Source organism: Brachionichthys hirsutus, unplaced genomic scaffold (assembly GCF_040956055.1).
Source record: "Brachionichthys hirsutus isolate HB-005 unplaced genomic scaffold, CSIRO-AGI_Bhir_v1 contig_982, whole genome shotgun sequence".
NCBI classification, from domain to species: Eukaryota; Metazoa; Chordata; class Actinopteri; order Lophiiformes; family Brachionichthyidae; genus Brachionichthys; species Brachionichthys hirsutus.
This window is the reverse complement of record NW_027180471.1, coordinates 24,310-39,810: the sequence shown is the minus strand read 5'-3', so window position 1 is coordinate 39,810 and position 15,501 is coordinate 24,310. Positions and strand designations below refer to the sequence as shown.

The 15,501-nt window shown below is 44.8% G+C and overlaps 1 protein-coding gene across 1 annotated transcript in view; it reads right to left on the bottom strand.

Moving 5' to 3' along the window:
- The window catches only part of LOC137915176 (dedicator of cytokinesis protein 10-like), a 31,963-nt gene extending 27,649 nt beyond the window's left edge, over positions 1-4,314 (bottom strand). Inside the window, exon 1 of the mRNA XM_068758618.1 lies at positions 4,156-4,314. Within this exon, the coding sequence (XP_068614719.1) occupies positions 4,156-4,314 (159 nt within the window). The remainder of the gene's footprint in view (positions 1-4,155) is intronic.
- Between the last annotated feature and the right edge of the window lie 11,187 nt (positions 4,315-15,501).

Genomic DNA, 15,501 nt, shown 5'->3' with positions numbered 1-15,501 from the left:
TGATGTGCTGGAACAGACTCATCTTCAAAGGAGGAGGAGATGACACGTCATTAAGCACTGATTAAAACGGTTATACAGTTTATGACTTTAAAGTTGTATAAATCACAATTCTGAAGTGGCATCATATTCACACGCGTGTGGCACTGGCACTAAACTATGCAGCGTGAGCACGGCAAAGAAGAGAGAAAATAAAATACATACAATACTCAGGCGAATGAAACCCGATCTCACTCGTTTGCTCTTCAGCCTCTTCCTGAAGGTGATTTTACTCCTAAAGCTCATTGTGAGCGCGTCCAGCAGCCCTAACACAGTCAAACAGGCCACAAGCAGCACGGCAGCTAAATCAGAAGGGAGGCCAACCGACACACTGATCAGCGTGAAGCTCTTTCAGAAGCAGAACTAAAACTGAGGGTGGATCTCTGAATGTGTGTCAGCGCACGTGGATGGAGAGGAAGTTCGTTGTTTGATGTCCGACACACACACATCAGCATGCACACGCAAACCGCACATGCAGAAAAGCACCCGGACACTCAGCAGTCATTTGTAACTCTCTCAAGGTCGCTGACTTTCTGGCAAATGCGAGAAAAAAATGAAACAGTTCTGTGAATGTTACTGCACACACGCACACACACACACACACACACACACACAAACTGTAAGGATGCGAATTTCTTCTGCAGCAAACAATCAACTTCCTGTTCAAGAGCTAAATTGTCTGCTCCTCCTACGCAACACCATCCACAATGCAAAATAAAATTAAAAAAAACACACACGTAAAATTATCTGATATGTTTCCTTTCAAAATAAAATAAAATATCGCACTTTGACAATGACATTCAAATCTACTCTTGTCTGAAAGCACACTTCCCCAGATTAAACTCCAATGGAGAACAGAGATCAATAAAAGAGGAAATGTTAATTATATATGATACAAATACATCACATAAGGTGCTGCCATTGGCAGATTGATTCGATGCCACAGACAAATCAATGCACTGTATCGTTTGCATTAAATTCACTTTTATTCCAATGGAAGTTTTTCCACTGGTTGTCGAGATAGATTACGGCCCACAACGCAATCACGGTGAAGGAAGTCTGACAGCATTTAAAAAGCTTAAAGAAGTTTAAAAACTTTGGCCGTTTTCATAAGGGGATTATTTATTTGGTTTACCACAGAGACTCTCTGTAAGTGAATCTCTTTAAAGTACCGTGTATGAATCTATAACATCCCTCCTGCATTTCACATGAGACGGTGAAACAACACGGCTCTGCAAGGCCGTCAGGATAACATCTTACTAAGTAACGATTTGATCTCCATCCTAATTTAATCCTAATCCTTCCTAATTTAATCGTAACCATTAATAAGGATGATGTTTTCCATGTGGGACACTAATCATAATTACAACCTCCATGCTGCACCCCTTCAAATCTATTTCGGCTATTTACCAGCAGCCTCTTCTGACACGCTTTCCCTTCCTCTGTCCATCATCTGTTCTTCACCACCCTCCTCTCCTGTCCTCCCCCCTCACCTCCTCCGATCTCCTCTTGGTTTCATCCAATGCACTCCTTTATGTGTCCTGCCTTTGATTCTCTGTCTGCATGCCTTCCTGTTCCCCTGTTCTCAACCGATTAAAAAATCCCTATTTCAGCAGGGGTGAGCTCGGTGGTGTTGATGTTGGTGAACTACAGGTATGTAGGTGTGTGTGTGTGTGGGGGGGGGGTACAAATACAGCAGGAAAACGGTAGCTTGCTGCATAGCCTTCCTGCATCGCAAATGTCAACGAGGATGACGAGGGTCGGAACGAGTTGGTGGTGCGGCATAAATGCAAGTTGTGACATGATCCATACGCTGAAGATGAAGCAAAATCACATCGTGCTCAAGCACCGGCTTAAAGGGCTCATTATCTTTATTTATCTTTATAAGAGAAAGATGTGAGGAAAGCTGGGACGAAAAAAAAAAGGGACGAGGGGTTGTGGAAGTAGAGAAAGAGGCAGCATGAGAGAGAGAGAGAGAGAGAATAAAGAGTGGATCAGAGACAGCCGAGAGAAGACACTAGACAGAAGCCATCTGCTTTCCATCAGGAGAGGAACACAGGGTTTGAAGTGGGGCTGCGAGACGAATGGGGGGGGGGGGGGTTCATGCTAAGAAGAAGAGTCACCCCTCTGATGAAAATCTTGCCTCCTTCCAAAACATACTCGCCCATTCACACACATCATTTTTGTTGTGGCCGCCTACTCAATGTTGTCCCCATAAATTTGTCCATTCTTCTGCGTGGAGGATCTTCTACAAACCATAAGCAGCTTCTCACTGAGAGGGCTGCCAAAAAAACCTCACATCTTCTCAATTAAGTGCAAAGAGAGGCTGAGAATTGAAATTATTTCCCAGACCACAGCGTCAGTGAGGGGGGGGGGGGGGGGGGGGACACACACACACACAGCGACAGACAGTCTGTCAGGCCAGAGATGGGGGGGTACACTGCATCTCAAAGACATGATGCAGAAGGTGATTTATTTCCCTTTTCACCAAGAATCCTTGATGGAAACCGTTGCTCTGATAAATTGTCTTTCATCACGTTGTTGTCGCAACTAAATTTGAACAGTTTATTCAGACAGATATGAATAATATATTGCAGAGGTTAACCAAAAGTCATTAGCAGTCACTGACGCAATAACCTGTCTAATGTATCGTGTGGAGAAAAGCTCATAAAAACAAATATCATTCCCAACATCCTTTTATATGTTGTTGTTGTTGTGGTAAATTTGCTCAAGGAGATTTGTTCCATGGGAGCCCATAGTTGTTTGTTGCGAGCAGGATTCTGCCAAATGGAATGCCTGCCATGAAACTTGGTGGAAGGGATCAGGCATTGGTTAAACTCTCGTGCAAATCAAGGGGATGGGGGATTTTCCACACCGGGAAAACTACGGAACCAATTCAAACCAAATGTTATGGAAGGTTAGGCCAAGGGTCCCGCAATTGAAACCGGCACGTGCTCGACTGAGAACCACTTCATTTTTCATTTCACTCGTCATTAATTGGAATTAGATGTTCAGTTCAGTATCCAATATTTAACAAAGTTAAAAACTCACCTGGTTCATTTTCATGCAGATCTCACACAGTTGCAGTTCAAAGCTTTTTGAAACACGGACAAACCTGATCCAGACGCCAGCATAAATTGATGATGACTAGAACTACGCTGATGAATCACATATTACATTCCCGGCATTATGCATACGGCTTTGCAGCAGGAAGCAGCTGTTGATAAGAGCAAAGGCATCATTACTGCAATTTCGAAATCTTGTTTCCATTATGACACTTTTTTCATGACACAATTACATGGAAGTATCTTGTGCTACAGCCCGGGCCTAAATAGAGGCAAAGAATAAAAGAATCAACAGGCAAACTTTGACTTTGCCGCAGAGGCCAGAAAAACAAAGGCACCAGAAAGGAGATTTTATGGAGGGACAGAAAGAAAGAAAGAAGAAAGTGAAAGGATGGCTGTTAGGATTAAACTCTGCCAAAACAGTTTTCCAACATTTTTCCACTGGGCTTAGGGAAACTAGGGCCCTTCTCAGAATAAAAAAAAAGAAAAAGAAATCTGGCCAATACAAAGGGATGCAGACACCAAACAGATGTCTAGCATGAAGTACTGTTTTATGTAATCCATTCATTTGTCCAGCAGTTCAGTCTCATGCATTCTTGGATCCATTCATTCAACGCCTCCGATCCACCGTCTTATTCATGGCTCAATTTGAATAGCTATATTTATCATCCTCTCTGTGAGACATATGCAGAGAAAGCAGATTTTTTCCCACAGAAACTAGATTCCTCATGTCTGACCCCCCCCCCCCCCCCCCTTGTTTCTCCTCCTTCCATTTCCGTCCTTGTTCCTCTCAACTGTGAGGGGAAACAACCAGGGCCCAATCACTGATCCTACATCAACCTCTGTAGCAGAGGAGAGAGAAAGAGGCCTAAAAGAAAAGAGTTTGACCAGAAAAAAAAAAAAATGGAGTTCCAGAAATAAGAAAAGTTATGTTTACACACAAGGTAAGAGTTTTTACCTTTTGGCTGAACATCCAAGATCCATTATCTACACATAAAATACCTAAAAACATAAAATGACACATTTTGTGCACACATGCAAAGATGACGGTTACCATTACAATGATGGTCACAGGCGAGGTGGTAGTGGTGTAACCCTCCAGAGTAGGAGCTGCAGCGTCCAATGACATCTGGTCTGGTCGTGAACACATGTGACTGCAGTCAGCCCCGCCCACTGAGCGCAGAAGCAGGGCCACACTGGCTGAGCAACCCATAATGCACTGCAGATTAGTCCTCGTCCAACCAGGCGTCACCTGAAGTTAGATTCCTTGTTCACCCAGGGCAACCTTTGCTGCAAAATTGAGTTCAGCCCCTGGTCCAGTCAGTGATGCTGTGCCCAGTTCAAACCCAATAGGACAACTCAGACTCCATCCTTCTCGACCCTCACCTGCCTTGTTTCTCTACCATCAGCCCTGCTTTGCAAGATTTCTGTGTTTTCCCTTTGCTGCTCCACTCTGATCTCCAGCTCCTAATGTTGTTGGCGCTACACACAGTCTCTCACCCGCTCTCTCTCTCTGCTTCCCTCTCTCTCTCTTGTTCTGTAATACACACAAACTGCAGCTGTAGTCAGTCCAGCCCAGTTGAACCAACAAATCACAGTCTGAATTAGCTGTCAGCTGACCAGAACCAGCTGCCCCCCCCCCCCCCCCCCCCCCACACACACACACACACACACACACACACAATTAATTCATTTTCAGTCTGCAGCACCATTTTTGTTGTGCACTGCAGATGATTTGGCCAAATGCACCGTTGCTTCTTTTCATGATGTGTTACTTTATTCATATGCATGTGTTTACTGCGTTAAATTCATCTTAGCGTTCCAAGTGGAGCTTGGCAGAATGTGTGCCATGCTCCAGGGTGAGTGTTGGGGAGTACTGAGAGAGGCTATTGAATGGAAAGTGGGTGGAAAGTGTGTCGCGGGTCGCTCTACAGATGAAGCATGAATGTGGAGTTTTTCAGACAGCAGAGTCAAAGTGAAATTCCCCTGACTGTGGTTCAGTAAATAGACAACAGGACAGAGGCTGGGACTTTTATGGGTCTAAAAGTACAAAGATCCATTAAAGCAGTTTGAACCTTTGCCGCTATAATTGTTCTCCTATCTCTGTAACATCTGGTTGTGCTTTTCTTTTTCTTCCATGTTTGAAAGACATTGAGAAGAAAATGTTTTTCATATAGTCATCTGGCAATTCGGACATTTGTCTAATGCTAAATTCCCCTTGTTCGTTCCTGAGCCAGAGGTTCTCCAAAACAGACAGACTTAGTAAAGCCTGTGGACGTATCAGCGTCCATGACAGCAGAGACGCTTTGAAGGCTGAATGTCAAGTCGCCGCTCTTTGCCAGTTTTGTCTGACTGGAGCCAACAACCTTTAATTTGGAAAAAGAAATAATGGGCTAAAACAATACAACAATCAGTCAAACACGCTGTAGATGTGAGAGGATAAAAGATCCAAGATTAAAGAAGAGAGGATGTTTCCATCGACTCAAGTGTAGGAAGAACATTAGAAGGCAGCATTAATACATTTCCTTGGCTTGGTTTCGTTTTGTTGGTACGATATAACAAAACTACAAACATAAGCATCACAGATGTACAATATACTGAGCAAGAAATCCTCCTGGCGATAACATGATGCACCTCAATCTGCCATGTAGAGAAATAGATCTGAAATGATAAAGAACAGGAAGGAGATGAAGTGCAGAGCTCAGTGTTGTGGCATCAAACGGCTGCATTTCAAGACAGCCACAGAGACTAGCAAAGCCACAATGTTGCTGACAATGTTGAGGTTGTTAGAGCGTCAGAAGACGACATAGTTGCTATTTCCAATACGTGCTTCATAAAGGTTCATAGTCTATGACTTCGAACGCGACAAATCTTATTAGAGCTGCAGAATGTAAATATCTCACTCCATTGTGGTCTTTCTTACCCAGTGCTGTACACACATTGGCAAAGAGAAGCACGCAAGTATTAGAATAAAAATATTTAACGTGAGTTCAATGTATCTTCAAAACTGAGAAGATTAAGAAAGCTGCCCTCTTTTGCCCCCCTCAATCTAATAACTGGTTGTGCCACCCTTAGTGGCCAAAACTCCAATCCAAATGTTGCATTGCTGTAGAGGAAATCTGGCCCACTCTTCTTTGCAGAACTGTTTTAGTTCAGCCACACTGGAGGGAAGTTGAGGATGAACTGCCGGTTTAAGGTTTGGAGTTTAGTCTGGACATTGACGAGACCACTCCAAATCTTGGATTTTGCTTTCAAAGGTTTGTCTTATTGCAGAGCCCGAGTGCAATAGAGGTCTCTGCCTTAATAAATGAAATAATCATTTAAAAACTACATTTTGTATTTTAATTGGGCTATCGATGTCTAATATTAACATTTATTTGATGATCTGGAAGAGTTAAATCAGGGGGACAAACAATTTTCACAGCTGTGAGGTAATTAAAGGTTATGGATTAAGAAACAGTGAGCTAAGGAGTTAAGGAAATTCCATAATTGAATATATTTAAATGCATATCCTTAAAGCATCACACTCAGGGTCAGCGGAGGGAACGTTCTGATACATTATAATTTAGCTCAATGTATGCCTTGTTTGCAAAGGCTGCCAGTAGATCTGTAATCCAGCAACAAATAATGCACACGTCCAGAAATGTGCCCTCGCTCATCTCCGCACAGAGAGTAGGTGGCAACCGCGGCGCCATTGTTAGGTCATGATTAAGGCCATTAGTGTCCATGTCCGTGTCAGAAAAAAAACACCCACCACCTACACAAAGGCTCACTATTATAATGCTTCACACAGCTAAATAAAACCAGCGTATGGGCACATACATGGCTTGCAATTCTTCTCCCACACAGCAACAGTTTGTATGTACACACACACACACACACACACACACATGACCTGTAGATGCCAGCAAAGTCCTCATGTTGTGCATCCAGCAGGGCGCTCTCACACTCACTTCTGTTTTCAGACACAGACTTGAGATTTTCTGGCTGCCTTGGAATCAAATCCAACTGGAATCGAATCGTCAGGATTAGGCTATTGACAAGAGTAGAGTGAACCAGGAAACGTTCTTTAACCCTCAGTGTAGGGATCATCACTGGGATATTCAAATCAATAGCTCTGTCTACGTCACAACTACGAGGCACCTTTATTGCTTATCCTTCAGATTTGTTGAACGTCCTGAGCATTACCATTATAGGAGGGGCGCCGTCTGCTTTGCACTGAAGCCTGCTAACATCACTATCACGGTGATAACATGCCACCATTGGTCTTCCACCAACCATCATTTCTGCTTTTTGTTTGTTTTGCAGGAGCCCTTTTATTTTATTTTCACATTATATTCCCGAACCTTCAAACAGGAGCCGGACATATTTGTTTATTCAAGTTATGAAAGAAAATAACAATTCTTAATTTTTATTTTATTTTATAGAATTGAGCTATATTGAAGTATCATCCTTCATTCTGTACAGGTGTGGAGCCTTTATACTGTTAGGCTGATGCTATCTTGGAGTTTGTGTTTGCCTCACATCCCTCTGTGTCAGTGGTTAAACTGTGTGTGCGTCCGAACCGCTTCAGAGGATGAACTCATTTGGGTGTAGAGAGCCAGTGTGCTGCCATCATTTGTAGCACTAATGTTTTCCAGCTGCAGAGCCTCGGTCTCTACTCCTGGCTGAACTGGTCCTGAACACACAGCTGTGTGTGCAGATTTCCTGGTGTCTGATGTGTGTGTGTGTGTCTGTGTATTCTACATGCACATGCATGTTTACTGTTTAGACAAAAGAAAAAACTTAAGCCATTTTACAGACTCCAAATACCTCAGCCAACTCGGTCAAGAAGGAAACCACGGTCCATTAAAATGTGTGCACACTGCCTTGTAAGCGGTTAGTGCTGCTATAGTTAGGCTCCCTGTGGAGCGGCAGACTGACTCATGGCAGCGGCGTTTGATGTGGTGCAGAGCTCTGCTGCCTTTACTCGGGAAAACACTCTCCAGTTCCCATGGTAACCACAACAGGAAGGATGCTGGATTCTCTGCAAACTACGGCGTGGCCTCCGCCACTCCTAGAGCAGCGCAGGAGGACGCAGGGTCAACTTCCCCCTGGTTGCACTGCCCACTCTTCTAGTCTCACACAGAACACACACACACATACACATACAGCGTTTTCTCTCACTGATTGCACAAAAAAAATAAAAAAATAAAAATACAGAAACTCAGGATCATTTTTTTAAAGAACTCAATTTAGACTAGAAAAGCACTCGGAGAGCACAGACCTCCGCCAAGTAGCTCAGTCTTCCTATATTGTGATTTACACCAAAAATAATACATTTATTTGGTCTATATGTTTAGATTCCTTAACCATGAAAACAAACCTTTGGATTTAAATTGATATCATTATTAGTTTAGAGGTTATTCACAAAAAGCTAACTTTCAGTAATGGCAGATTCTTCTGGATCCACAGGATCTTGGTAAAGGCCAGCAAAAATAGAACCTCCTCTGTGGATGTATTGAGGTATCATTGATTATTGATTTCAACGGATGCAGCGATGCTCTCAGTAAAGCCTCAGCCTCAGATGTGGCAGCACATCTCTCACTGTGAGACGCCGGGCCGAGCGCGTTCTTCATCTGATGAACTGACTTATACTCCAACTACAACTGGGGACAATACTTACCTCAGACCTGATGATTAAAAACACGTCAATAAAAAAAAACCTGCAACAAGTTTTTACAGACGCGTCATTTGTTTTTTTCTTGTAGTCTTCATGGCTTTAACTGATTCATCTTAATGCGAGTCGTTTGGACAGAACGAGCTGCAGCTGTGGCAAATTAGCGCTTGGAAAATATGTGCCTTTGACATTATGAAGCCAAAGCGGAGCCCTGTTGAATGGCGGCAGGACCTTTTCTGCTCTAAGCATTTAGCATTTAGCTCAGAGCTGGATTGTGACTCATTTTGGTTTTGCTTTGCTTGCTCGTCTGTCACAAACATCAGATCTGATTTTGCTTCTGTCCCTCTTTCATGGCTGATCATCACTCGATCAAGCGACACACAGTCGTTTCAATTCCGAGCGATGGCTTTGATGCGATGGAAGCTGAATGGAATTCTCCCGTGAATCCGTCTGGCTCTGAGTTGAGCTTTTCCCTGAAGCAGGAAACAGGAAGAGCCACAGCAAACCTGCCAATGCCATCTAGTGCCGAGTCGTCAGCACAGCAGGCAACGTTTGCCCTATGCCAGCCTCCACTGCCATCATGTCTCCCCCTCGCTGAGCTCCAGGTGGCGCGCAGTGCCACAGATGTTATCTGGTTCATCGGCTGCTGGTGTGTTTAGAAAAGGAAGCCATCAAAATGTCTTTAAATGAGAAGTCCTGAGGCAGGAGGGATGGAATGAGCGAGAGAATATGGGGAAGAGGAAGGTGGTGCTGAGAAAGGGGGGCATTGTTAAAAAGAAAAAGGTCCATTGATTCTCTTTACCGTAGCTCTACGTTTTTTTGTTCAGGGCGAACAAGCACAAAATGAAGAGGAAAACGAGCCCAGCTGTTACACAGCACAAACGTATCTGTGGAATCTGAAAGAGTGGCTTGTTAAAGCAGATAATTGAGCGGGGCATCAAAATCATATCCTGAGAGCTTTGAATTACAGGAACTAAATGGCTGAGCAGTGGATACAGAGACTACTTTACTTTAACACAGTTAAAAAGTAATTCGATTTTTTATTATTATTGTCTCATGGGAGCAAAATTGGATAAAGCTCATGGTTGCACTCATTATGTATGACGCCCAGATCTGAAACACCTTGATGCTCAGTATATAAAGAAATAGTAGTCTCTTTTTCTTTTCTCTTTTTTGTTTCATTTACACATTTTATTTTATGTTTAGATCAGCGTTTTTATGATATGGGTGGAGGTGTTCTCATTGCCAGACGAGGTGACCCACCTTTGGGACCTGTGGGGGGGAATCAAGCAGGATCCATGTTATATGGATGTAACTGTTCCTGGATCTCCTCTGTGAAACACTCCTTATAGCTGGATTAAGAGCAGAATAAAACTTATTCTCAAATCGTTCCACCCATGCGTTTCTTTCATGCACTCCTGCATTCATAAAAAGCATCACACAAGTAAAGATGTGGCCTCTGATACGTCTCATTTATCAGCCGTGCAGCAGCAGCAATAGCAGCTCTGTGTCACTGTCTGACTAATCTCTTCTCCCACATCTCCCCGCCGCTTCATCCCTCCTTCCCTCCGCTCCCTCTTGTCCCGTCACTGACAGGACAAATGCACGGCGTAGGAAAGCTTTCTTTGGCCAGCGCGACTCAAGGGTGTAAGTTCATACTGCAAGAAAAGTTCATGTAAGCAGAGCTGCCGCTTTAATTGCGTGTGTTTTTCTTTTTCCATCCAAGAACAAGAACAAGGATTAGAAGAAGAAAAATGACCCAGGCAGCAGAGGGGGGGGGGGGGGGGGGGGGCTTTCACTCGTATCAGTCTGTTCAGAAAGGCTTGACAATACTGGAAAAAGTAAATCAGCAAAAATAATTAAAGCCATTCCACTACGGCAAATCACGACTGTGATATTATCTGGCCCATTTGCAGCGCTGTCAAGCATCTCCTGTGTCCTGTCCTGGGATCTGCTTTCCAAATCAAACTCTGAAATACCCCCCAAACTCCCTTTTACCTCCGCTGAGCCGCTGACATGTGAGACACTGTAACAACTCCTTCGACAATCATCCCAAATAATTCTGCCTTCCAGCAACTCTGTTAGAGTCTGTCCTCAGTCTGAACCTTAACATCAGGTCTGAGCTCAACTTTACTTTTTTGGTAAACATGCCAGAAGAGACACATTCAATGGTTATAACCAACTACGGCCATGAGTAATCGCATCAGCCTCGTGGCAGACAGAGAGAACCCCCCCCCCCCCCCCTACACACACACACACACACACACACACACACACACTCTACGCCCTAACAGTGAAGAAAAGCCTACTAGAATGCCTGATTCTGATAAATCATTCATCGTGCGCCTACGTATGACACCTACACAAGCACGTAACCTCTGCGCAGCCTTTGTGCCAGCACCCCCCCCCCCCTCATGCCTTCTCTGCAAAATCCCTCGTCTGTCTCCCCTCACCTATTTCTTTTTTCGGATCCCTTTCCACAGTTTTGACGTATCCGGGGTCAAATTGGTGCACGGAGGGCTACGCGGAGACTTTAACTCTAAATATCCTGTACACTCTCACCCTTCATCATCCATCCTCAAGCATGACAGGCAATGGACGGAGCTGCCACCCGCCTCCACCTTCACTTATTGAGTCAGAGGCTCCGGAGCGTGTTCATTTAGAACTGGTGTCTTGCAGACAAATGTCCACTGAATAAAAGATGCGACGCCTCAACAAGTCACTCTTGGAGATATAAGATCAAATGAAATGATCAGATTTACTGGATGAGATCAAATGCAATCTTATTTATTGGGGCATCTGTTCATTGTCAAAGCACCGGTACAAGTACTTGTGCACGAGTTAATGAGATCCCTCTTGTTCTCTCTCTGTCTCCCTGTCCAGCCAGCGCTGGAAAGGGAAAGTCCGGAGAGAGTCTCACGGTCACACGGCGAGTACGGTCCTCGGGCGGCGGGGCTCAGGGTCGGACGCTAATGGCCCGAACATATTCAGGCCTCCTACTCTGGAATGCAGAGTGAAGAGAAGACACAGCAATGCAATTCACTCACAGAGAGCCACTGAACTATTCTTAGTCTAGTATGTTAAGTGCCCCCCCGCCCCATATCCCACTTTCATCCCCTCTCTTACCCACTCACGACCCCGCGGCTCTGGAAAGGGTCTGAATGGACGAGTCGATATCTATTAAGTTACGGGGGGAAGAGCAGTGAGGCCGGTTTGGAGTGAAAGAACGAGGCGAGGACAAAAGTCAAGCTTCACTTGGACAAGGTCTGGTCAGCTGAGTCTGAGTGGAACAGTTCACAGGCTGAGAAGCCTCTCCAAAGGGCCGATTGTGAGCGTGGACCGGCACAATGCATAAAGCCCCCGGGGACCTCGCGCTCCTACTCCCGTAGCTCACAAACAACGCCGACACGCAGACAGGCGCATATTTCTCTCAGTCCACGCGGACAGACGTTTAGTCTTCTCATACAATCCAGTAACTGGCAGCCTGATGCTGAAAAGTTAGATTTATTTCAGGTGAGGGGGGGGGGGGGGGGGGGACACTAACCTATGAGTTCACTCTGTGCAGCGTTCAAAGAGTGGGGAGATTCAGTCAGAGAGTCACAAATGCACACTTTGCTCTCTTCTCTTTGCTTTTATTTCCCTGCCCTTCGTGAATGAGCCATTGAGATGGCAGACGAAGGCCTGGTGGTGCACGGTCCCGCGGTCCCGGTTATCAGGACGCGTCGTCTGCAGCTCAGTCACAGCAAGTGTCAAAGGCCTATTCATCTATCTCTCATCCCTCGCTCTGTTCTCCAGCCTCTGTGTCTATATATTACGCACACAGTGGTGGAAACTGGAGGCGTCACTCACAACAGCACTGAGCGGGACAGGAGGAGAGCCCAAGCAAGGTGAAAGGACAAGAAGCAGAGGGGGGACAGAGCGAGAGAAGGTTGGACAGGAAGAGGGACATTAGTGTGCCTCATCCTGCCGACGAGATATCTCGAGCGATATGATCAGGCGATCAGGCGAAGGCACCATGAAGGCGCATAGCTTTTCAAAGAAGCTGCACAGCGGAGTCACAAAATGCACGGTGTGTGTGTGTGTGTGAGAGTGTGTGAACGAGAAAGAGCGAGCACTGCAGCTTCCTGTCCCACTTTGCAAGAACTCATGCAAACTCAGCCCATGAGGTTTTGCTGCTTTCACAAGCAACGGGTTTAACATCATCATCTTATTTTGTTTTTGCTGGAGGGGGGGATTCTCCCTTCGTTCTTATTTACATGAACATAAAACAAACTGTGGCATGATGCCCCAAACCCCTAACTGATGGAACAGTAGCGGGAATGGAAATGCTGTCTCTGTTTTCCACAGACGTAAACACAACCGTGCAGGATTTTTTTGTCCTGCAGTGTTGAGAGGCCGACTTGGTTTCCGGAGCTGCAACGCTGACATGAACTGTCCACAGGGTCCAATAAAGAGCTCGAGTCTACTTCCATCGCCGCTCCGGTCCCTGTCCTGCCTTATCCAGGTTTAAAAAGTCTCTTCCATCCATCTATGAAATAGCGTGGGAGCAGAGCGATGGACAAAATCCAATGAGACGTGCTGAAAGTGAAAAGGGTTGAGGTGTGCGAGGAGTTGCAACAGTCCTGCCGCTGTCACAATTTCATGCCGAATGACCCTTTGTCTGTTGCCATGGAAACAGAAGCATAGTTGTGGGAGATCAAACTAATTGCCGGTAATCTAACTGGTTCCTCTGAGATAATTGACTTTCAGCATTATCAGTTACAGCCACTGGGTTGGGACACACACACACACACACAAGTCCGTGTTTCATGCTGCCAGAATCTGACTAAAGCATCTCGGACAAATCTCTTCCTGAAACAGAGCAGCTCACTGAGGACGCAAACCACAGATGTAAATCCCTTACAAGCCCGTAGTATCCTGCAAGGCTTTATTGCAAGCTAAATAGTTGGTTTTCCACAACCACAAGTACCAGACTGGTGCACGTGCACACACACTCATGCAGGCACACAACAGGCCGTTCTGCAAGTATGTTGCACAAAAAAAAGGCAGGTCAGCAGGCGTGCACAATGCATCCCAGGCAGCTGACACGATGCACAAGTCTGACAACTTGCCCCCCGCCCCCCCACCCCCACCAATGAAGGTGTGCTTGTGCTCTGCACATTGTAACTGAGAGCAGAGAAAATTAAAATAATGGAATGTGGAAAAAGTGTCAAGAGCTAAAAACGATTCAATTTCCAGAGAGGAGAGCAGAATAGGGGGGGGGGGGGGGGGGGGGGAGATGTAGAATATCTCCACGCCTTCCCTACTGTCTGTCACAAAGCACGCTGTGCGAGGATTTAGGTAACAAATGAGATGGATGCTAGTAAAAGGAAGTTAATGAAATATGAACTCTCCACTTAATATTTAAGAACATCTGGCGCAAGCTTTAGCCAATAATACAATGTGAAAACCACAGGAGGGAAAAGCGCTTGAACTATAATATAAAAAGTGCTACAGACTGCTCTACACACAATGTGGCACTGAGGCCAAAGAACACAAGTCAACCTACGAGGCTGGGATGTGAACCACATTGGTCCACGGCCATCATGCCAAAGAACGTTTTTTGCATGTTTTAGCCCATTCACTATCAGTCGTGTGTGTTTTACATCACTGCAAACCTAAAGTTTCGTTTCCAGACGGTTCAAATGCATCAAAGACTTTCCTGATGGATCTGATCACTTAATAGAATGACTTTAAGGGATGGCGATTAAAGTGTCATTGTGCCTCTATGAGCTCTGGTGAGTCCCTTTAAGGCAGTCGGATACTGGTGTCAGTTTATGGTGCTGACATCATTACACGGCCACTTTTATCACTCCCTATGCAATTCATTTATAAAGCAATCAATAGCAATGAAATGTGACTAAAGTCTGCATGATAATAAAAACCTGTTGCTTAAAATAGTTAACAAGCTCATCTTTTTTTTCACGGTGTGCTTTGGGAAAGGGTTAAAGGGATTAAAGTACTGTATTTAAAAAATATACAGTGATATTAAAATATATATATATTCTAATAATGATAGCAATAATAATTTAGATGCTTTTGGACTGAAGCTCTGTCTCTAAGACTGGACAGCAAAATGGAAGATTCCTTGCAAATAACTAGAACGGGCACCAAAATCAGGCTCTGACTGTCCACGGGGACGTACCAGACGTGAGTATGCTGCAGGGAAGCAAGCATGCATGAGGCTGCATGTGGACTCATGGTGCAGTGGGATGCCCGGGGGGGCCGTGTTGGCCTGTACGTCTAGCTGTGTGTTGGTGTGAATGGCAGCCGTGGTAATGAGGCAGTTGAACCCGGCAGGAAGTCAGCGTCACAAGGATGACCCGGTAACCAAGCTCGCCTTGCTTGCAAGTCAAGGGGTCTAAATTCATGCAGTGGTGGGAGTGGATTTGATTTGCATCTGTCTTTCACTCCCTTTCATAGACAGCCTGTGTCATTATTCCGGATGTTCAATTGGGGTGTCGCCATATTGGGAAAAAATGGGCATTGGGGGGTATCTTTTTCAGAGATTCACACTGCAATATGGAAATATTGGGATTTTCCACCAGACACAGGCAGTTTATTTCATTGATACATAGTTGATTATACTGTAGTTGCACATTCTAATCACCCCTCCTACTTCTATACCCTGCAAATTAATCTTTATTTGATCTGGAAATAAGAGATGAAATAGTTTGTTTAGTATGTTTTTATGATGTTATT